The 22,712-nt window shown below is 37.9% G+C and overlaps 1 protein-coding gene across 11 annotated transcripts in view; it reads left to right on the plus strand.

Annotated features, from left to right (window-relative positions):
* The window catches only part of CDC42BPB (CDC42 binding protein kinase beta), a 96,295-nt gene that overhangs the window by 57,677 nt on the left and 15,906 nt on the right, over positions 1 to 22,712 (plus strand). For 8 of the 11 annotated variants that reach the window (XR_003991333.1, XM_030485431.1, XM_030485432.1 and 5 more), the window contains 20 exons: positions 329 to 577; positions 1,434 to 1,513; positions 2,515 to 2,681; positions 2,780 to 2,899; positions 4,758 to 4,891; positions 6,132 to 6,374; positions 8,030 to 8,140; positions 8,606 to 8,850; positions 9,027 to 9,132; positions 9,714 to 9,838; positions 10,648 to 10,753; positions 12,534 to 12,682; positions 13,316 to 13,410; positions 13,498 to 13,577; positions 16,213 to 16,302; positions 16,736 to 16,825; positions 17,222 to 17,327; positions 19,718 to 19,854; positions 20,434 to 20,573; positions 22,149 to 22,230. Coding sequence is in view for 10 of the 11 variants with exons in the window: in XM_030485431.1 (XP_030341291.1) it covers positions 329 to 577; positions 1,434 to 1,513; positions 2,515 to 2,681; positions 2,780 to 2,899; positions 4,758 to 4,891; positions 6,132 to 6,374; positions 8,030 to 8,140; positions 8,606 to 8,850; positions 9,027 to 9,132; positions 9,714 to 9,838; positions 10,648 to 10,753; positions 12,534 to 12,682; positions 13,316 to 13,410; positions 13,498 to 13,577; positions 16,213 to 16,302; positions 16,736 to 16,825; positions 17,222 to 17,327; positions 19,718 to 19,854; positions 20,434 to 20,573; positions 22,149 to 22,230 (2,655 nt within the window). In the remaining variant the exon portion in view is untranslated. The remainder of the gene's footprint in view (positions 1 to 328; positions 578 to 1,433; positions 1,514 to 2,514; positions 2,682 to 2,779; positions 2,900 to 4,757; positions 4,892 to 6,131; positions 6,375 to 8,029; positions 8,141 to 8,605; positions 8,851 to 9,026; positions 9,133 to 9,713; positions 9,839 to 10,647; positions 10,754 to 12,533; positions 12,683 to 13,315; positions 13,411 to 13,497; positions 13,578 to 16,212; positions 16,303 to 16,735; positions 16,826 to 17,221; positions 17,328 to 19,717; positions 19,855 to 20,433; positions 20,574 to 22,148; positions 22,231 to 22,712) is intronic. The other 3 variants (XM_030485433.1, XM_030485434.1, XM_030485435.1) reach the window with 2 other exon arrangements.

Consider the following 22,712-nt stretch of genomic DNA (forward strand, 5'->3'; position numbering starts at 1 on the left):
GTGTCAAAATTCCTGTATGTCTCTAAAAAAAAAAAAAAAGAGTTTGCTTTTCCCAATAGAGTTACTGTAATTGCAGTTGGTTTCAAATAGATCTGTATTAAGGAAATTGAGAAATGATTACTTGTCCTCAAAATCCATTTTAAGACAAAATCCTATCACTGAATGTATTGCATTGTGCTCTGCCACTGCTCACTGAAACTAGAACAGTGTTTGACTATTTGTTTCCAATGCTATTGGTGTAATTTAGCACATTCTTTTTGAAACTACCATTGAAAGTTATGGAATGGATTCCTTCTTTAAAAATGTCTCTATTTGTTTTGTTTTCTAGGAACGATTTCAGTTTCCATCCCATGTTACAGATGTATCTGAAGAAGCAAAAGATCTTATTCAGCGACTTATCTGCAGTAGGGAACGTAGACTGGGACAAAATGGAATAGAGGATTTTAAGTCTCATGCATTTTTTGAAGGACTTAATTGGGATAACATCCGAAACCTAGAAGCACCTTACATTCCAGATGTTAGCAGTCCTTCTGACACCTCAAACTTTGATGTAGATGATGATGTATTAAGAAATCCAGTGAGTCTTTGCTTTTAAATATTACTAATGAGAATTTGCAAACTAAGGTCCTTTCCAACCCAAACCATTCTAGGATTCTAAATGGTAGCACTTGCCAAAATTGACTGCTGTTACATGGTCAAAGTTAAAACATATTTAGGTGGGGAGAAAAAAAAAACGTTAGTTGTACTTTTAGTTTAAAACTTTCCAAGGAGCTAGTATTTGGATTTATTAAAAAAAAAAAAAAAAAAAGTGTCTTCAGAAATATACATATTCTCCATGCAGCTTGCAATTACAGCTCTCCAGGTGAGAGAGAGCTCACACGGCTATTTCTCCACTCATTTAAGAACCAGCAGGCTGGTTTTCAGACTGGGGACATAGGTGTTCCCCTCCTCCATTTCTGTTGAGAAGTAGTTTACAAATTCAAGTCAACAGGAGCAGAGGGCTTTGTGGTAATTTGTTCCTCAATTTGTATTCCAAGAAATGAAGAGCTTTTGGCATGTCCTTTGATTACGTATCTAACAGGAGCTAGCATACTAAAACTAACAGCATGCATTTTGGTGCCAGGGTTAATTAGGAACTTGAAATTTTGGCTTTTCTTTTACTGGTTCATTGTACTTTGAACTGCTACCCTTTCAAGTGCCAGTTCAAGAGGCTCCTAAATTCAGGTCTTGTATTAAGTGACCTAATCTGAAATAAAGTTTGTCCAGAGACAGTGGTAGTCTCTACAATGAAGAGTAGATGCCAATTTTTATTTCGTATACTCTAGAAAAAGTCTTTCTGTTAGCTGTCTCTCTTTAACTGTTGAATCTAGATCAAATGGCTTTAGCTCATATTGGTTCTCTTTTGAGTTTTCATATATGTTATTTTCGTGCAGGAAGTGGTGCCACCAAGTTCTCATACAGGCTTTTCTGGATTGCATTTACCATTTGTTGGGTTTACATACACAACTGATAGGTAAGCAAAGGAGATGTTGTTCATTAAACTTGTTTCCTGAATGCAGCTAGTGCTAGGAAATTCTCATTTTTCTAAACATACAGAAAGGTTGATGTCCATAGGTATGCCTGTGGATAAACTTTTATCCTTTTTTTTTTTTTTCCTTCCCCCCAAGTGTCTGAACGTATTTTGGTCATGCTTGCCAAGAATAGTTGCTTTTGTGTTTAATATTTTGTCTATTTGAAATGAATGAAAGTTAAGGAACTAGATGTGTCACTTCAGTTGGATATAAACTTGCTCTTTCTTCACTGAGAAGCTGAGGGTAAGTCTTGTCCATGTTGCATGTCTGCCAGGAACAGTTCATGATTAGCTCATTAGCTCCGAAGTCCTGCTGGTAGGCTAAGATAATGTAGATGGTTCTGAGCATGGAGAAAGTTGCTCACTTTGCACATCTTTGAAATGGCCTTCATCTGACTTCAGAGATCCCTCAAACAGATACTTGTCTCTGATCTTCAGGTTGTTCTGCCCTGTTTGTTATTTCATTATTTCCCTTCCTAGGGTTTGTTACCCCATGCAAAACTAGTTCAGAAAGAACCCAGTACACATATCTCATCCTTTTTAGAGTGGCTTAAGTCCATCTTTGTCACTCTTTAAACTTTTGTGTTTGTTTCTCAGCTCTCTCAGTGCATGTACACTTACCTGTTTACTTCGCTGTCACGTAGTAGTAACCTTTGGCCTAGGAGAGTTAACATTTTCAATAATTTAGGCAAAATTTATGCCTTGTAAAGTGAATATACATCTGCATCATTAAAGTCCTGGATGCAGGTACCTTAATTCTACAGCAGCATGCACAGTAGCTAGGAAATAATAACTTTATCTACCCTGACAGTTGTCTCAACAGTAATAATTACTGCACTAATTGTTCTTGTAAATTTAAGGTGGATATTTGGTGGAATCCCATCATGTCACTGCTATAGTCTGCTGTATTTATTAAAATGTTCTAATTTATGTATTGTTTTCAGCTCTTTATCTGATAGAGGCACTTTAAAGAGTGCGATGCAGTCTGACACTGTAACCAAAGATATGGATGTACAGCGTGACTTAAAGAACAGTTCACAAATAGAAGGCTATGAAAAGAAAATACGGAAATTAGAACAAGAAAAGCAGGATTTGAACAGAAAACTGCAAGGTTGGTGGTTTAGATTTGTTAGGATTCTTAATTCTGCTTGTTAGGAGGAATGGGAATGTATTTTATTGAAAGCCTTTTCCTTCCTTTTCTGCTTTAAGAATCTACACAGACAATGCAGAACCTCCAAGGTCCAGTGTGTGTTACAGTAAATACAAGCCGTGATAAGGAGATTAAAAAATTAAATGAAGAAATTGAACGGTTGAAGAACAAATTAACAGGTAAGCCTCTGGCATGGTAGTTATAGTAATGCAATTTATTTTGCTATCCCTAGTAACATTTTGTACTGTGTTTTTGCAATAAGTAGATTTAATGTTCTTGAGGTGCTAAAAAACAGGGTTTTTCAGAGTCTCATTCAATACTAAGAGGCATTTCAGTTTTTCCAGATGAGCATTTAACTTTTTTTTCCACTTGCTTGGCCTGATAGCATATACTAGCGTGGGGAGTCTAGAGTATGATGAATTGTGTGGATGGGTTCAGTTGAATATTTTGTGTGATGCTTGTTTCCCTAAAAATCTCAAGAGATCCTGTTCTCCTTACTTCTCCTTTTTTGGGGGAAGTATTGTTTTGGAGGGGTTTTACCTGGAGGCAGGTGTAAGAGACAGTGGGGAGAGAAGACTAGTCACTCTTTCATAACATAAGGGGGTAGGTGTGGGGATATATAATAATAGTTCACATTTAAATATTTCTGAGCTCTTGTTCCCTTTGTATTTGTCTGGTGATGCATTAGCTAGGAAGCATTGAGCATTGCAGAAAAACAAATACTGGCATCTGTCCTGTGAGAAGACTGACTCATCCATATCACTGAAAATCTGTTGTCTGACAATGCTATTAGTTTATCCATACAAACCTCCTATTAGCATCTAATTTTTAAGTGGAAATTGGTGATAAACAAAACAGTAGTTTTGAATCCTAATGACTTGGCTGAGAGGTTTATAGGGGCCTGTAGGGTAGCATAAGTCAGTTCAGGTGCTGAGTTTGTGATGCTGGGTTGGTTTTTTTTTTTTCTCCCTGCATTTTGGCAATATACCCACTTTGTAGGTACATGCATTGTAAACATCAGCTCTCCTACATAGATTATCCTTCCAAAAAGAGCTATTCTAATGTATTTTGGAATTAGGTTTGAGTCCAAATAGGTTAAGGGGCTACTTCTGCAAATGATTCAGGTTTATCTAGCTCTTCATCCAATGGTGTCCTGTTAAATATAGAAAGTAGCAGTAAGGTCTGGTTTAAAAAGTAGTATTGGTTCATGTAGGGTGGGAGGAGGTTTGTGCTGAAGTGAGAAAAGGGAATTATACTTTAATCGTTACAGCAGTGCTTGGGATCCCTGCATTGGGATCCAGGTGCAATTTCCTGTTCTGCCACAGACATCAGTGGAACTTCAGAGAGACAGTTATTCCCTGTGCAGTTTCTTATTTATTTGTTTAAAAAAGGAGAAATTAAAACCAGATGGAGATTGTCAGTTCATTTTCTTACCAACTTTAAGACTGAGCAGAAATAATAAAGGTGGTTCATTTGTTGCACTGAATGGTGATAATTTCAAATCAAATTTGTTAGATTTTCTTTCAGCGTGAACTGCCAGGGATATGGTCAGTTGGGTCTCCAGCCTTGCTCGTGCAGGATGGTATTTCCTTCCCAGATTGTTAGTTCTTATTTACTCTAGGAAATAGTCGTTTCCTGTCTTGCTGGATGCACTAACGACTGACTGCAGCCTTGCTTGCTATATAATGAAAACTATTTACGAGACAAATTACTAGAACTGGAATTAGAGCAACTCAGGTTTATTTCAGTGTTTTCAAGGGCTAGAAGTTGCATTCCTCAAAACCAAAACAAAGCCCTGCGCTAAGGCTTTTTCACTTAGAGATTACAGTTTTTAGGAGGATTTCTTTAATAGGCTGAGAAAATTAAAATTATTTGGAGGTGTCAGTGCCCCAAGATTACCTTAAACAGTCTAGAATGGTGGGAACAGGAAAGAAGTTGATTTTCTGAGCAAAGTGATGTCAGTTTGCTTGAGTAATGTTGCTTACTTTATTGGTGTAAATCTGGGACCAGTTATCTTTAATATGCACTAATCTACAGATATAAGTAAACTGGAAGGACAGCTTGCAGATGCAATGGCTTTTCGACAAGAACATGAAGACTCAATGCACAAGTTGAAAGGACTAGAAAAACAATGCAGAGTACTGCGGCAAGAAAAGGAGGAGCTTCATAAGGTATTGCTCCAAAGAGAGATACGTTTAAAAATAGTCTTGTAAAGTAGGTATAGTTCTGTTGTGATTGCAATTTTAGTGTTTCAAATACTGCTTTTTAAAACTATACAGAGAATTGGGTGAACCTGTTAATTTCATTAGCAGTACAATAGTTTTCCCAAGTAGCACACTTTCATTTTTGGAAGTTGATAGGCATCTTGCTTATTTCAGAAATGTTCTGCTAGATGGAACAAACACCTAAAGAGTGGGTTTAGTTTAAATGTTAATTATTCTTAACTGTTTCAGTAGAAGTCTGAGGGCAATCAAGAGAGACTTCAGGACTTTAGGACAAATGGTTAAGGAGTCAGGAGCACAACTAGTGTTCTCCTCTATCCTTCCAGTTGCATGGAATGATGTGGGAAGAAACAGGAAGAGCCAGGAGACCAATAGCTGGTTCTAGCCTGGTGTCACTGGCAGAATTGTTTTGTTTTGGGTCAGTTTACACAACACCAGGCCTGCTGGTGACAGATGGGGTACACTTGTCTCAAAGTGGGAAAACTATCTTTACACAGGAGTTAGCAGGGTTCACTGAAAGAGCTTTAAACTAGATTTGAAGCAGGAAAGGGGAAACAGCTTTTAAACTTTCAAGTATTGGAACTTCACAGTTTGTACTAAGGAATCTTCCTCAGTTTTCTGAAGAATTTCACAAGATTTGCGGCAGCATCTCGGAGCTGGTACAGTGTATTTGATGTGCTGTCTGCTAAAACATTCCTTTAAAAATGGTTACTGTTGTGCAGGTACATTATTTAGAAGTGAGTTACAGTAGATGCGGAGTAACTGCTGTCTTGGTATGTCACTGCAGCTGCTTAGCCAGAAAACAAACAAACAAAAAAAGTGTAAACTAAGAATTAGAAGTAATATTTAGAATTGATGTAAGGTGGTTGAGCTTTCAAGTGATGCATATGTATGTCCAGTTTCTTTCTCCTTGGAAAGAATATATGGGGTTCAAATCACGGAAGATCTCAAGTGGGGACCCATAAGGGTCGAGTCCAACTCCCTGCTCCTCACAGGATTGCCTAACACTAAATCAAACATCAGCACACTTCCTGCCATCCTCAGGGGCTTTGGGCTACAGCTGCCAGTTTGTACTGGGACAGGCCAAAGGGATCCCATTTGTACTGGGATGGGGCCCAGTCTGTACTAGGAAGAGGTGAGGGGATCTAGTTTATGACCCTGTATTATATTTTTTTTTAATTTAAACCAGCAACTTGTAGAAGCCTCAGAGAGATTAAAGATGCAATCCAAAGAACTGAGGGATGCCCACCAGCAAAGAAAGCTAGCTGTGCAGGAGTTCTCCGAGCTCAGTGAGAGGATGGGAGACTTACGATCTCAAAAGCAGAAGCTGTCCCGGCAACTTCGCGACAAAGAAGAAGAGGTGGAAATGAGCATGCAGAAAATTGATGCCATGAGACAGGACATCCGTAAATCGGAGAAGATCAGAAAAGAGGTAGCTTGATAAAATAGCTAACAATAACATGTTTCAGCTGCTGCTTATCCAGTATCTCATGTGATTGTACTGAAAAATTGGGACTGTTAACAACAATTTACTTTGTCCATCTATAAGAAATTGCCCCAATTCCTCTTCCATTTAACTTTGCTACATTTCACAAAGGAGATCTTGACTTTGTTTCTAAATATTTTACTGATGTATTGGGAAATGAACCAAGGCTGATTTTTATTCTGGAGAAAACTATTCTTACTATATGACCAGCTTCTTAGTTCCTTGTGGTTTGATTCTTGCAGACTCATAGTCAGCTTGAAACCTAATTGTCTTCATATGTGCTATAATATTGGAATATTTTAACTTTTTTTAACTGAATTTTTCTGTTCAGCTGGAGGGAGAAGTAGTGGTACAGAGTAAATATGTGGTTTTCCTTCCTCAGTAGTTAGTCATTGCAGAGAAAGTCTGTAATATTTTTAAGCAAGTTAATTTCCAATTAGTATTATAGGCAGTTTGTAGTTTTACATAAGATGAAGTGGATAACCAGAAGAGGGCAGAAGAAACAGCTATTGTGGTTAACACGGAATATTTTAATCCCTGAAAAATCATAAAATTTTATGTATTCTCTGAGTGAAGCGTAGAAGAGAAATTTGCTGCTTTATAAACATTGCTAGAAAATGTCTGGTGAATTGAAGGGTAGTCTATGAAAATGTAGTAAGAGGTGAAGTTTCTCAGACTCTTATCCATGAACAAGAAGTGGTAGTTAAGTGGGAAGGGTGAAGGGCTGTGGCACCATATTTGTAGGGCTGTGGAACCTTGTCTCCACAGCAGGGTGCAGCAGGGGCATTCAAATATTGTTACTTATTCAGTTAAATATTTGCATGCAGGGCTTTATATTCTCCTGTCTTCATAGTTATAAATTCCTCTGTTCTTCCTTTCCTAATGACTGTATCAATCTTGTATTCAGAACATAGTCTGTAAGTTCTTTATTTTGGCCCACAAATCTAAATACAATCCTTTTGAAAACAACTTTGCTAGTTGAATTTGAATGCAGAAAAACAAATCTTACTCTTCCTGTCAGGTTTTAAAACTGTGCCACTATTACTTGAATTGCAGCAGTTGCCTTAGTTGCCACTAAATCTAAATTGTCTTTCTGATAAGCTTTCTGAAGTTGGTAAATGGATGATCAAGCTTATTTTGTTCCTGAATTGAAAGGTAAAAGTGTTTAGTGTTCATATTTGAAGTATTTTGCAATAATTTGGCTCAAAGGTTGGAATTTTTAAGTTGACTTAGTAGATAGCGAGGCATGGACCTGACCTATGAATGTGGGAGACTTACTTCTTTCACAATTGCAATGACTTCCTAGTGCCATTTCCTTCTTTTAGCATTAATAGAAGCCATGCAGTTATCCCTGCACATACTTGGTGTAGTTTGTATCAGTACAAATACTCATATAGTAATAGTTCTACTGCATGAGACAGATGGATGCCTGGATCACTGAAGGGAAAACAATTATCATGACATTCTGAGATTATTCTTGTAGTGGTGTAACATAAAATAGAAATAAGGAAAACTTTCTGCTCTTCCGTATGGAGGAAAGGAAATGAATGACACAGATAGCACTATCTTGTATTGAAATGACTTAAAATTACTCATTACAGCTGGAAGCCCAACTTGAAGAAGTTGTAGCAGAAGCATCAAAAGAACGCAAGCTTCGTGAGCACAGTGAGGTCTTCTCCAAACAACTGGAAAATGAACTGGAAGCACTGAAGGTTCATGTTTTTTGACAAATGTTTACTCATGGCATGAAAACTGCAATAGCTTTGCTTACTCAACTGTTGATGCCTGTGGGAGACTTAAAAACTACAGCATTACTAGAAATCTGACCTAATAAATCCTGTTAGGATTTATTTTCTTTTCTCGCTTGAAAGACTCTAATATCTCATTGTACACTAATGTCTTGAAAATGTCCAGTTTATGTAAATTCTAAGCAGATATTAAACCAATGTGGTCCAAATCTGTTATCTCTGCAACCCTTTTGAACCCCTTATTAGGGTCATGTAAGCAGGAGCAGTCACTTAGGGGGCTTAATGCTTGGATACAGCCACTTTTTAAATTAATCGGTGCCCAAATAAAAATTTTCCCAAGTGCCACCAATTGGACAGTTCTAATTTTAAACAATATTCCCAAAATATAGAGCTCATAGTCTCTTCCTGATGATTTATCATCTTCTGCAGCTGAAGCAGGGAGGCCGGGCAGCAGGTGCCACACTAGAACATCAGCAGGAGCTTTCCAAAATTAAGTCTGAGCTAGAAAAGAAAATCCTATTTTATGAAGAGGAGTTGGTCCGACGAGAAGCATCACATGTCTTGGAAGTCAAAAATGTGAAAAAGGAAGTACATGATTCAGAGAGCCATCAGCTTGCACTGCAGAAAGAGATCATGATATTAAAGGATAAATTAGAGAAAACAAAGCGAGAGAGGTAAGCTTTTGGGCGTGTTTCATTCATTATGGATTTCTTTTTTTGTGTATTGCATTGCATAGGTTTCTGTGCAGGTTGGTATTTCACCTTAACTCTGTTTATTCCTTTTTGAAAATCCCAGTCTACAGGTTCAGCAGTTTTACAGTGCAAGTGTTTCTGTTTCTTGTTGTTCTTAGGCACAGTGAAATGGAGGAAGCAGTAGGAACAATGAAAGATAAATATGAGCGTGAAAGATCTATGCTCTTGGAAGACAACAAAAAGCTAACAACAGAAAATGAGAGGGTAATTATTTTAAGAAATATTTTTAAGCAAGGTATAATTCTTTCTTACTTTCTGATGTTGAAGTAATCTACTCATTGATCAGAACAGGATCTATGAATGTTCAGGCAGTATCTGAATAAAACAAGTGTTGTTTTTGCCATATAAATATCAGATATCTAGCTAAATAGTACCTTTAGCATCTCAGTACTGCTCTTTGTGAGGTTGATTCCCACAACTCAGAGGGCACCACCTTGTGATTTCTTCATGAAGGCAGCATGGAGAGCAAAGCATTTACAAAAGAGTGCCTGCCTTCCTGATGGCTTACAGTTGAACCTCATTCCTCTCAGTGACCTCTACACTTGCTTTTCCTTTTCCTTTGTTTTGTGTGAACTGGCAATGTTCTTCTGGCCTAAGGAGCCAGTCTCAAGTTCCACAAAAAAAAGAACCCCTTTCAGCTCTTTGGTGTGTGTGGTCTGTGTTAGAACTTCCAGATATCCCAGGGTGGTCTTGTTCGTTCAATTCTGTAGGTGTGTAGACATATGCTTATGTAAAAAGTCTGAAACTGACATAAGTCACAAAGTGAAATTAATCTTTTATTTCAGCTCTGTTCGTTTGTGGACAAATTAACAGCACAGAACAGACAGTTAGAAGACGAGCTCCAAGACCTAGCAGCAAAGAAGGAGTCTGTTGCACACTGGGAAGCTCAGATTGCAGAGATTATTCAGTGGTATGTGCTGTTTAGAGATCCAGATGGCCTTTTTCAACTTCTGAAATATCGATTGGGTTTTATTTTATTTTATTTTATTATTTTATTTTTTTAAATGTATAGCTAGGCCCTTTCTCTCTGTCTGGGACCAGCAAAAGCATGGAACTTCTGTGTGCTGATTAACTGTTTCTCCTGTGCTTTCTAGTATTGCTGAGTAGTAATGCATGTGAAATTGTCAGATGCTACTAAGTACACAGGAGAGGGTTTCGGTATAAACTTGCTTTGTCTCTAATGTGATCATTAAATCGCCCAAATTGGAATATTTTGACAAACTCAGGAAGATGGTCATGAGTTAAAAGGTCCACATTAACATACAGAACCTCACTAGCTGTACTAAGCAAGCACTTGCACTTTATTTACAGGTCAGTTCTTCCCTCTGTTATTTGCTGGTTTAGTGAGCTGTGTACAAGTATTTTCAGCATGCAGAACAAGAAGGACTTGGAAGTAGCCCTTTTAAAAATTGAACAAGCAATATGCAGATCGTGTTCTAAACAATAACAGTGAATCTTTGCAGAACTCCTGCTGATGGTGGAAGGCAAACTTCAGTTTCCTTAGCAACTGCCACAATCAAGAGAATCAGATAAAAGAAAAATCCGAAGCAGGCAATCTAAGATATATTCAGTTTCTGGTTGCTGGGAGAGTTTTGTCTGCTCAGTCCATTTATGTTATATCCCTAAATGCAGTGCAGACACTGATTATTTCGTGCTGCAGTATTTGGTGCTATGAGCCATGAAACTTTTAAGTAACAGTTTTTTGCAATTGCACAACAGGGTAAGTGATGAGAAGGATGCTCGTGGCTATCTCCAAGCATTGGCTTCCAAGATGACAGAAGAACTAGAATCATTGAGAAGTTCCAGTCTGGGGTCACGAACACTGGTAAGAAAATAGCAAGCATTCAGGCTGTTCTGGGGACATCTAAAAAGCTATGTTTTTACTTTCAGCTATCTGAAAGTAAAATTACTATTATTCAGTAATCAGAATTATTTTATAATAAATCCTCTGCTTTCTAGTTTTTGCCTATTGCTTGTGAAATCCAACTAGGTAATCTGATCAGAATTTGATAATTAGAAGTTGCAAGTGTCCCATCCCTGGAAGTGTTCAAGGCCAGGTTGGATGGGGCTTTGAGCAACTTGGTCTAGTTGGAAGGTGACCCTGCCTGTGGCAGTGGTGTTGGACCTAGATTATCTTTAAGGTCTATTCCAACCCTAACCGTTCTGTGAATCACAGGGTGGGGTGTTTCATACCAATATCTGCCATCACAAGCTGCTTTAAACAGTACAGATGGGAGAAGAAACAATGATTAGGGGAGAAGAAACAATGACTTAAACCATTAAAGAGGAATAAAGACACGTATGGTAAATGCAAGTGAATAATGTTAATTGCAGTGTGAGATAACAGAGTAAGTTTTTCTTTTGTGAACATGTATTAGCTAGCTGATATTGTTGCAAATTTGTGACACACTGGGAGCATGTAGCTTCATTTACATGCAGAACAATGAGACCTTACGCCATAACTTTCCCACACAGTAGTAACATGAATTCCCAACAAAATCTGCAAAATAGAAGAGCTCTCACAGAAGAGTATGGTTTCAAAGATAAAACCACTCTTTTGCCTTGGTAGGTACAAAATGTCTGCATAAGGAAAGGAGAGTCGTTTGCAGCTAGGCATGAAAGTTCATGTCCCTATCAATGCCAGTCAGCACAGTCTGCCATGCAAAGAGTCCATCTGCTGCTCTTTTATACAGATAAAGAGTTTCTTACCCCTTCCAAACCTAGGAATAGGAGAGAATATGAGCTAACATTTGCCTGCATCATCGGGAGACTATTATAATATTGAAAAGTTTAATAGGAAAAAGATTGGATCAAATGCAGTTGGCATTTTCGTCTTAGCTACAGCCAGAATAAAGAACGCTGTATGTTCTTTATATTACAACTGGTTTTGTAACTTCAGCAGAACCTGATCTAAGACAATTATTTCTCAACATAAAAAATGCCTCTAATTTTCATGACTGTTATTTGCAAGTTCATGTGTGACTAGAGAGGCAATATCAAAAACGTAGTCCACACTGAAAAAATGCCTGGTAAAGCTCAGAATACTAGTTTTTGGGGTAGTAGGGCAGAATTGCATTTTGTATGCAGAAGTATAGTATATGCTACTTAGCAAGCCTAAGAATTGTTTAGGTAAACGTTCTATGTATCTTGGGTATCTCAAGACCTGGATTGCTTCATATTTTTCATGGTTTTGCCACTTCTGATGTGTTTTAGATTAGTGTGTTTTACATTAAATATTGACATTTATCTCCTGTTTGAAAGCCTGGTATGTCACTGTGCTAGTTTTATAGTCTTTTTCAAGATTGAAAATACTTAGTTTTCATTGTTCGGTGGGTTCTCTCAGTTTGACTTCCATGCTTGGCGATACAGCATTCTGGTTTCAAGCATATCGTGTTAGTGGTTTAACCAATACAAAAATTGCTCATTACTTCATTTTTGTGTAACATCTTCTGTCTGTTGACCAATTTCCTTGCAGCAGGTATGCTGTCCATAACTAACTAAAAGGGCATTCTTTGAAGCAGTGTAAAAACTAATTTATGTCTTTGAATAAGAACAGAAAGGTCTTTAGGCAGTTGACATTAATGTTCAGTAACTTACTGCAACAGGATCCACTTTGGAAAGTACGACGCAGTCAGAAGTTGGATATGTCAGCCAGGCTGGAATTACAATCAGCCCTTGATGCAGAAATTCGTGCCAAACAACTAGTTCAAGAAGAGCTACGAAAAGTTAAAGATGCAAATATGTCTTTTGAAAGGTAATAAGGTCTTTGATTCTGTTTGGCTTTTAATGTACTACTCTAAACTGCTGATTAGAACAGTAACAACTTAGAATGGCCCATTGGGCTTGTGATATTGGACTTTGCCAGAAAGATCCAATCCTACAGACATGTTTCTTACATAGTCAAATAAGAACTCTCAGGATTTGTTCAAGTGAACGTTTCACTGCAGTGAATAGCTTGGTAATGAGATACAGATCTCATTCTCCCTCGGGCACCTGAGGGGAAAAAGCGTAAAAGCAAATTCAATACCTTTTCTTAGACTAACCTGAGAATAGACATATTCTTGGGAATTAAAAGCCAAACTACTATTAGAATAATTTTGCTTGGCAGATATCTGCAATGATAGCAGGAGTCTAAAGTACAGTTTTCACTCTCTAGTAGAGTAATGAGGTGCCTGTTCAGGAGGAAAATAAAATTTATCAGCCTTAAAAATGGAAATATTAAAAAAAAAAAAAAAATCCCCACTCCTAGTTTTCCAAAATGGGATGTAGGACCAGAAATTAAATGAAACCTCTGAGATGTGGGACCAGAAATTAACAACCTTGTGCACTGCTGTTTCTGCCTTTGAGATATTTCACATTGAGTTTTGATCAAATTGTGTTGCTTTAGTAAATTAAAGGAATCAGAAGCAAAAAATAGGGAACTGTTGGAAGAGATGGAAGGTTTGAAGAAAAAACTGGAAGAAAAATACAGAACAGATTCAGGTAATTAAAGCTACTGTGTTTTAACAGAGTTCTTAGACCGCCTGTGGTTTTGCCTTTTAGCTAACCCTGTTCTGCTTTGGGTTTCAGGTCTCAAACTTCCAGACTTTCAAGATTCCATTTTTGAATATTTCAACACTTCTCCTCTTGCACGTGATCTGACTTTCAGAGTGAGTTATTACATAAAATATCTATAAAAATGTGATAACTGAATTATATTTTTATTATGTAAAAGTAACACTTGGGCACTATATGGCACATTTGGATCTGGCATATCAGCCAAATTAGCGTGACGCAGAATTGGATGCCCAACAGCTGTCAGATAGCTTGGCATTTTGTAGAGAAGCTGGTTTCTTTGGCAAATATTCCCAGAAGTTCACATTCATTATTTTCCATTCTATCTTCTTTGTTTAGGTTAATCTCAAATGTTTTGCTAAATAATTTATATTCAGGGTTTTTTGGAAAGGCTGGCACACCCTGTTAAAAATAAGGGATTAAACGCTTTGCAGTTGGAAGATGCTGGTTAATACAAAGAAAAGTATTCACACAGTTCAAGGAGTGTTTAAACAGATATGTAAAATTGTTGGCTCCAGATCTTAATGCAGTGGTTAGAGTAGAAGGAACAGGGAAGAGAATCAGAGCACCCACAGATGTTGGTATAAGAAGTTTATCGTGACACACCCTCTGATCCTAAGGAAACTAATCATACAAATCACAGCTTCAAATGGGCGTTTCACTTTAAAGGGTTTGTGCATTGCCTGAGGAAGCAGCTGTTAAATGCAACATTGAATCATATTTCCTTACTTCATGAACTCTTGATCCTTGAAGATTTTCCAGGAGGTTTTTTGTTTGAGGGTTTTTTTTTTTGTTGGTTTTTTTGTTTTGTTTTGTTTGGGGTTTTCATTGTTTGTGTTTTTTTTTTTTTTTTTTTTTTTCCTTCCCCTTCCCAAAATGTATAGACAGTTTAGCATAAAACCAAGAGCTGTTATGTTTATGGATCTGAGTTAAAGGGACTCAGGTTAAAACCTCATCGGTCTGGTTAGATTTTATATCTGAAATGTGTACTTCTTTCATATTGTCACTGTTGCTGAAAAGAAGACTATGTCCATGTTGTGGTATTTGCATACGCTTTGTGTATGTGCTGTTCCCAGTCACAAAATGTCCACGCTGGCTTTCTTGCTGAAGCAGCAAGGTATACTATATGGATGAGATGGAGGGAAGAGAGAAAAACATGGGATATGCTACTATCCAAATAATAATTTTTATCTACTGCCCTTGCTACTTTAAAACTTTGCTTTAAAAAGTACCAGATATACTTAAAACTGTAACATGTTGGGTATCAAGCCCATAACTAATCAACAGTCCATTCTACAGATCCTGAAATAAATTATAGTTGCTGTGGAAATGTAGGTGGCCTTTTCTGACAAATTACGTTAAAATTGCCAATACTATACTTGATGACTTCTGTTAACAATAGTTTTTCACGTGTTCTTGTAGTCAGTGTCATCTCCTCTGGGTTAATTTAGTTTGGATAAATATCATTTGGCCATACAAAACATTTTATTTAGCTAGCCTACTAATATCCTGTCTGAAGTTTTACTGTGGGTGATAAGTGATCATTTTTATCCCTCACACCCGTTACAACAAAGGATTCTGTTTCTTCTTCGTCTACATCTTCTCTGCTAGCCTTTTGGGAAGAAGTAAGTTTTTGCTAGTAATTTTGTCTCCTTATTTTGTTGTGACCTGTCGTAGTAAAAATGGCCTTCTAAAACTAGTTATTTTGCCTCCTTGACTTCTGTGTAAGTTAATCCACTAAACCTCTTTACAGGCTTACTTTTTTATATTTTTATTATCTATATGGCTAAAGCTGAATCACACTTAGCTTTTGTAAATAGTTCATATTACATAGTGGTAGAATTTGATCTTAATTGGCCCAGCTCTACCATTCAGTTCATAACCCAAAAAATAACAAATATCTGAACATATTTAGTGAGCTAACTGAACTTGAGCCATCTTCTTGTCTAAACTGGCTGGGAAGTGAGTGATTCATTACTTGTTGCCTTTAGTGCTAATTACATCACTGATGTGATGTCTAATCAGATGTTTGTTAATCATTATTTCCATAATGTCCTTAGAGTACAGTAATACAGTGTCCTACTTCCACACCCAGCTGCTTTAGCTCTGGAATTGTAGCATACTTCCCCCTTGTGCTGGCAATTAGTAGTTGCTAATTTAAGTGTGAAATTAATAGAAGGCTTGTAATGGATGCTATTCGTCGATTTTAGTGAAATATAAGTCAATGTGATTAAGAAGATGTGATTCTTTTAATGACGGAGGCCAACCTTTTTTAAACAACTTTTTAAAAGATTGTGTAGCACTACTTTAAGAATTTTTCTTGTGGCAGAATTGCTGGCTGCTGTGTGCTAGAAAAATCCTATTGTAGTAAGCTACCGTGAGAAATAAGCTATTCCATGGCTGATTGCCAAGCTTCTCAGACATCATTCCATACCTGCATGTAAGAGATTAGACGCAGCCTTGCTGGGAGAAGGTGGCTGTTGCAGCATTTATGCTGCCTTCTATGAGGTTTAGCATTTCAGTACTTCCAGTTTTACAGCTTTTCCATCAAGTGGCAGGGTTCATTTTGAGGAAAGATTTTATTTGTTTTTTTCCAGAGTGGAAAGTTGTTAGAGGTATGTGTAGTGCGTATAGAAATCAGCATAGGTTTTTGTTTCCATCTTGTTGATGTGAGAACACTTCGTCAGATCTGTGGTATCTAATCTAACATGTTTGCTATCACTTTTGCAGACGAGTTCTATTAGTGAACAGGAAACCCAGGGTCCCAAGTCAGAAGTTTCACCATCTACTTCGGTTGTAACTGCAGAGCAACAACAAGAAGTAAGAGCCATTTTTCTTACCCTGCAGAAAAATTCATTAGAAAGTCTCTGTCTTATTCATGATAAATACATATTGCAGCATTCATTACGAAGAAGGATTGAATGTTGCTTATTTACAATGTGTCAGTGTTAATTGCAACTGCTTTGGGGACAGCTGCAAATGAAACCTTTTTGCTGGCTCTATGTATGTTGATGTACCTCATTTACGTGTGTTTTCTGTATTGCTGCTTGTGTGTTTGTGTGCAGGCTTTCCTGTGAGTGCTTTAAAACACGATCTGTTTCTCTTAAATCAGAATGGCAATGTTTATGATGATTAAATTGTTGATAATTTAAAAAAAAAAAAAAAAAAAAAAGGAAAAAAAATCAGAACACAATAAGCTTTGCCACCCCAATCTTGAAACAAATTCTTGAAGCCTCATTTTGCTCAATTACAGTTTTTTGTGATTCAGGAACCAATTCGGCTTCAGAGGATGCCTGCTGCTCCTTCCCCCACCATTCAATCCATTTCTCTAGCTGTACCAAAGGTAGGGGGACTGTGCTAACCTTATTCTAAAGAACAAAGGAAAAAATACCATTTATAAATTAGCCCTCTCTGTTTATTGTTGTCCTGTTTGGGTTTGTCATGTGTTTGTTTGTTAGATCTGTGTTTTTAATCAAATGTTTCCACATGCAAGTTGATAGATTTTAATTTGTCAGAAGGGATGGCAAAAAATGGTTGTAGGTTTGGGTTTGAGTGTCTTATGCAGTTGGAAAAAAAATTGTTACTGTTGTCTTGCAACATCTTTTAGAAGCTGCACTTACTTAAAAGCAGCCCAGGTTTTGTAATGTAAGCTGGAGGGTGGTGAAGGGGGTTGTTATATTACATAAGTACAGAAAGTGAAAAGTTACTGGTTTTTTTTTATCCTAAATGTATCTTTCAGCCTAAAGCTCACCAGCTCAATATCAAGTCATTCACAAGCCCCACTCAGTGTAGTCACTGCACTTCTCTTATGGTGGGATTAGTTCGACAAGGTTATGCCTGTGACGGTGAGTCAGTTAAACTTTTTGTGTTTTCAGCAAGTCCCTGAAAAATTGTCCCCAAACTGGAAAGTGTTTTAAGGCAACCTTTTCTGTGGAGAGAGGATGGGAGGGGTAGCTGCCACTGAATGGTTCTCCTTTCTTTTGCATCATCATCAGACTTCTAAAATCAAAGAATTAATATAAGCCCTTATGGTTCCCTTTCATATTACTAATTCATTCTGCTACCATTAGTGCTGTTACATTGTGAGTTGGGGGGGCGAAGTGGGGAAGGCAGGACTGTTTTATGTTTCTGTAGTGGAGAAGAGTATGGCAATGCTCTGGTAACATAAATCTGCGTCTGTCTATTTTGTGCTATCCTGATCGTAAAGCCTGTATGTTGGGAGGACCATTTGCTGGGGTTTTTGGCCTGTAGCCTGTCTTGCTGTCCATTAGTTTTATTTACAATGCTTTCTGTGATGCATGTGTCGCTGTTGAATTCCACGTTGAGTATATGGAGGAATTCTATTTGAAAGTACTTATCTGTATCTTGATTAGACACATGAACACACAAATCTGTATAAATAACCTTACGTATTTCTGTGCCTAGCTTAGTTCTTGCTAGTGAAACCCTCTCCACTGACACCTTCAGTATCATATTCAGATTGCTTCGTCTGCCCTTCAGGGCTTTTTTCCTGGAAAATCTGGTGGCGGCTCTTCCCCGGGAGCACCTGTGCTCTGCCAGCACTTGCCCTGGGGCTTCCTTTTGTCTCCTGTTGATGACAGTTCTAAACTCTTGTTTTGCATCTCTTCCTGCAAGTTTGAAATGGTTTTTCCTTTAGTGTAGCTACCAGCTTTGGGGGTTTCTCTTCGCTCATATTTTGTTGAAACTCTACATCAGTTTTCCAGTTTGCCTCTTCTACTCCACATTGTGATAGCTACAGGAAAAAAAAAAACAAACCAGAATCATTTTGACATAAAAATGTAGATGACTCCAGTAGAACAGAATTTTGCGATGTTCCACTCCCAAACACTTGCTTTTCCCGATTTCTCTTCTTTTTAATGCTGGAGATTAAGATAAAGTACAGCTGCACTTCCAGAGGCCTGTGGAACCGGCTATATCCTGTGGATTTTTCCCTATTATGTAACCTGTGTGCTTTGATATGCACAGTTCCAGATAATTATGATGCCTCCTGAAAGAGCTGAATTTATCATCTGGTCTTGGGGAGCACATGCAGTACTTTTTGGTAACCCCTGTCCTCCTGGGAGCAGACCGCAGCTCAAAGAACAAGTTGGGCAGGCTGCTCTGGCCTGCCCTCTCCCCTGGCTGTTCCCTCAGGCATCGTGAGGAGGAGGTTTGTAGGCCAGTCTGTGGCTCTAGCAGAAAGCAGGCTGTTCCCAGGTTTAAACTGGAATCCTTTCACCCTTTGTAACTATGGGTCTACATGTCGATAGGGTATCTGCCAAATGCCCAATTCTAAGAATGTGGCTAGAAGGAAGCAGAGAATAGAGCACAGTGCTGTGCCACTCTCCCACTGCCTTCCCAAGCCTACTGGTAGAAACAGGATAACTGGGACAAACCAGGCAAAGTCCCTGTGGAAAGATCTGGCCCATAAACTGAGAGTCAGATGCCTTGATATCACGTGTTAATTCATTCTGCAGTTCTTGTAGTCTGCCTCATGTGAAGTGAGACAGTATGCCTGAGTGTATATTCTGAGTTTTTTCTGTGTAGTGCTTCTGTGTGGAGTGCTTTATAGACAAGAGACCTAGAGACATCTGTTCCTTGCTAACGTCTCTGTGTGGTGTAAATGGTAAGAAAAGATGCAACAATTAGTATGGTTGAACTCTATGTCTCTTTCACCACACAGCATTTCAGTCTTTGTCCCCTGGTTTTTACTTTATTATGCTTTCAAGTCTATTGCCTGTGTTTAATAGTTTAATCCCCCCCCCCCCCTTCTTTTGTCACTTTAGTTTTACTTTGTCTTTGCATTATTCTTGCATACTTGGATCGAATTAAACACCCACTCTATTTATCTTGTCTCCTATCACTGCCATGTAATTTTTATTCCTCCTTTATTAATACTTTTTCAATTCTGTGACTGGTTTAGTTTGTGCTTAATACCAGTGAGGCTGACCAACTTGTTTTCCTTCTGGAAAATGCTTTCATAAGTTACCTTGAAATCTGGACTCAGTTCCTGCCCTTTGTGGAAGTAATAGGCTTAAAAGAGACAATAAAAGCACTTTGGAGAGTCTTATACTAGATGTGTTCATTCCTTTAGCATAGTGGGCTATCGCAGTATTTGACTGCCAGTTTCAGTGTGATTAATTGATTTGCTGAGCATAAGGGTAGCCTATGTTAATCTCCTGTTATGACTGACTCATACACGCATTTCACTGTGCATTTTCTCTTTTGTACTTAGTGTGTTCATTTGCATGCCATGTTTCCTGCAAGGATAGCGCACCTCAGGTCTGCCCCATACCCCCTGAGCAAGCCAAGAGGCCTCTTGGAGTAGATGTGCAAAGAGGAATAGGAACTGCCTATAAAGGTTATGTAAAGGTAACAGTCTTTTGTTCTTGTCCAAGAGAAGAATACTAAACTTCACTTAGAGCTATGCAGCTTGGAACCTCTAAGTATGTTTAAACAGCTCTCCTAAATTGTGCTAAAGCCTTAGGGCTTTGTGTGCCATCTGTGTAACTTATTTAACCTTCGTTGCTTTAGATGTGGGAGAAACGGTTGGTTTTACTAGAAGAGCTAAAGGTTAGTAGATTAGTAGCTGCAATGTTCATAAGCAGTGGGGGAGGGGGAAGCATGCTTTAAGGAAGAATTTCTGTCATCGTTGATGTAAGCATAATATGAAAGGTAAACTGTCCTACCATTTTGGCATTTGTGGAATATACAACCCCATTGTTTGTCCTTGTACTACCTCATACATTTATTAAACTGTAACAGGGAATGGCTGAACTTAAGGGAGGAAAAATGATTGCTTGATTACTTGACATTTTTAACTCTGTTTTGAAGGGCAAGTAGAACGTGTTTTAATTCCATTGATCTAAGTATAAGCTTTTCTAAATGCCCTGCTTTCTGTGTCTATTACATATGCTTACGTTTAATAAGCAATCAGTTATTTATATGCAGGTCCCGAAGCCTACAGGAGTGAAGAAAGGGTGGCAGAGAGCTTATGCAGTTGTCTGTGACTGTAAGCTGTTCTTATATGATGTGCCTGAAGGAAAATCTACCCAGCCTGGAGTTGTTGCAAGTCAAGTCTTGGATCTCAGGTTTGTATTATTATGACAGAGTAGAAACCCTCTGTATTTTTTTCCAATCAGGAATACTTATTTATAGTACATGAGAAACTTTAAGATCATGGGAGCTCTGATCAACAAAAGATTTGTGTGTTCTGTATACAGGCTGCAGCTGTATTAGGCTGAATTGATTGGCTCAATAGCAAGTCACTGAAGTGTCTTTATAGTCACTTATACTACAATCACTAATACTTACAATGTTAGCATGGGTCTTCTTAGAATTCCATATGCACACATGGAAAAAAAATAGAATTTGTTTGATTGTTTTCCCCCCACACACTCTGACCTCAACATTGAGTCACAGATCATCCCATACCCAGTAATTTCAGGAACATTAGAAAAACAGAAGTAGTCTTCAGAAAAGCACCAACTAATTGACAGTACAAATGGTTTTGACCCTGCCTTCTGACAGGAGTTACTTTTTCATGGTGAACCATTTGAGCCACTGAGTACTGTCTGCAAAAGATCTGAGTCTTACGTTGACCAGAGTAACCAAGAAGTTTTTTTTATTTCCATTTATGGAAATACCATAAAAAAGGTAATACCTTTTAATGTTACAGCACCTTCTGTCTCTGTCAAATGTAAAGTTTGCATGCACAAGCACCTTGATCCATATTTTTTCCAGGCACTAGGACTCTGGAGTTGCACCAGTAGTACTGCTGTTCTGTTCTCACATTTATTCTCTTAGAACTGTCAGTGTCAGCTCTCTCTGACATGCTGGCAGCAGGAGCAGAAATGTGGAAGTGTTGCAAATAGCAGCATTCACATCAATACACTGCTTGAAGCAACTTAGCCAAGCATTATACCAACTGTCCCATGCTTTATCTGCTTATTGTAGCTGCCTCTTTGAATCTGTCTTCTGAGGATTCTTAGATGTTTTAGTAGGTGTTAACCACCACAGCTATGAATTCTAGCATGGGCAGGTTTCAGGCATTAGTGTCATCTTTACACTAAAATTGGCAATTATGGTGATCAGCTTGGTCACATTCAGTTTAAAAAGGCTTGTGTAGTCAAGCCCTCTGGGGTGGAGCACTCTGAAATGCAAAAGTTGTTCTGATGTCTGTTTATTTTACTGTAATAGAGAATAAAATCTAACTGTTTTGAAAACCTTTATTTGAATCCCACAAACTATAATTATGTTGCCAAGAGCTTTTTATGTGATTTTTCTTTTTTTCCAAAGGCCCTTCTCTTGCTACACATTGAGGTATGAATTATTTGTTTCTAATGTGTCTGCTGGCCTGGAAGAATAATATTCTTGCTGCTAATTGTAGATTAGGTGTGGTTGGTAAACCAAAACTACATAAAGCCACCCCACCTAACTTCAGGTGGACTGAGTTACATGTACTAAATGCTGTAGAAACATAACTAAAGCTTGTGAGTTGTTTAGGTCAAGGATGGTTAGAGCATAACAAGCAGTGATGGCAGTTGTGACCTCTGTGCGGTGTTAGGAGATTGCAGCCTATTGAACCAGTTGCAATATCAATTAGATTTTGTTGAATAATGTTAGTGTGGGCATATATGTGATTCTCTTGCTCTCTTTCTTACTAGAGATGAAGATTTTTGTGTGAGCTCTGTCCTAGCATCAGATGTAATACATGCAACTCGTAAAGACATCCCTTGCATATTCAGGGTAAGGCTACCAATTTACTCTTAAAGAAAATACAAGCTAATTACTAGTGTTTTGCTTTGACAGCGAAGTACATTATCCATATTTAATGTTTATTAGGTTATGCAGAAGTATAAGAATTTACAAGGGGTTCTGAAATGTGTAGAGGAACAATATAGTACTCCTCTTACAATTGAATTGTGAAGAACAAAGTTCTTCTTTTGCTACTTCCTCATATATAAAGTTTGGAGTTTTTTATTTTCTTGATTATAATTCAGTATATTCCTGTCTCCTCTTCCATTGATATTGCCAGATCCTAGTGGTTCTTTCTTGGCTTTGGAGGACTCTTGCTTTAGGAACTGATGCTGTACACAGTAGGCTGAAGCTGGGTTGTGCTCACTGATTCTAGTTTTGTCATGTGTTGTCTTGTATATAAAAAAAATACATTTGAAATTTCAGTTTCCTTAATTTCATATTGAAGTACAGTAGAAAAAATATAAAATTAG

This window comes from Strigops habroptila, chromosome 4 (assembly GCF_004027225.2).
Source record: "Strigops habroptila isolate Jane chromosome 4, bStrHab1.2.pri, whole genome shotgun sequence".
Lineage (NCBI taxonomy): Eukaryota > Metazoa > Chordata > Aves > Psittaciformes > Psittacidae > Strigops > Strigops habroptila.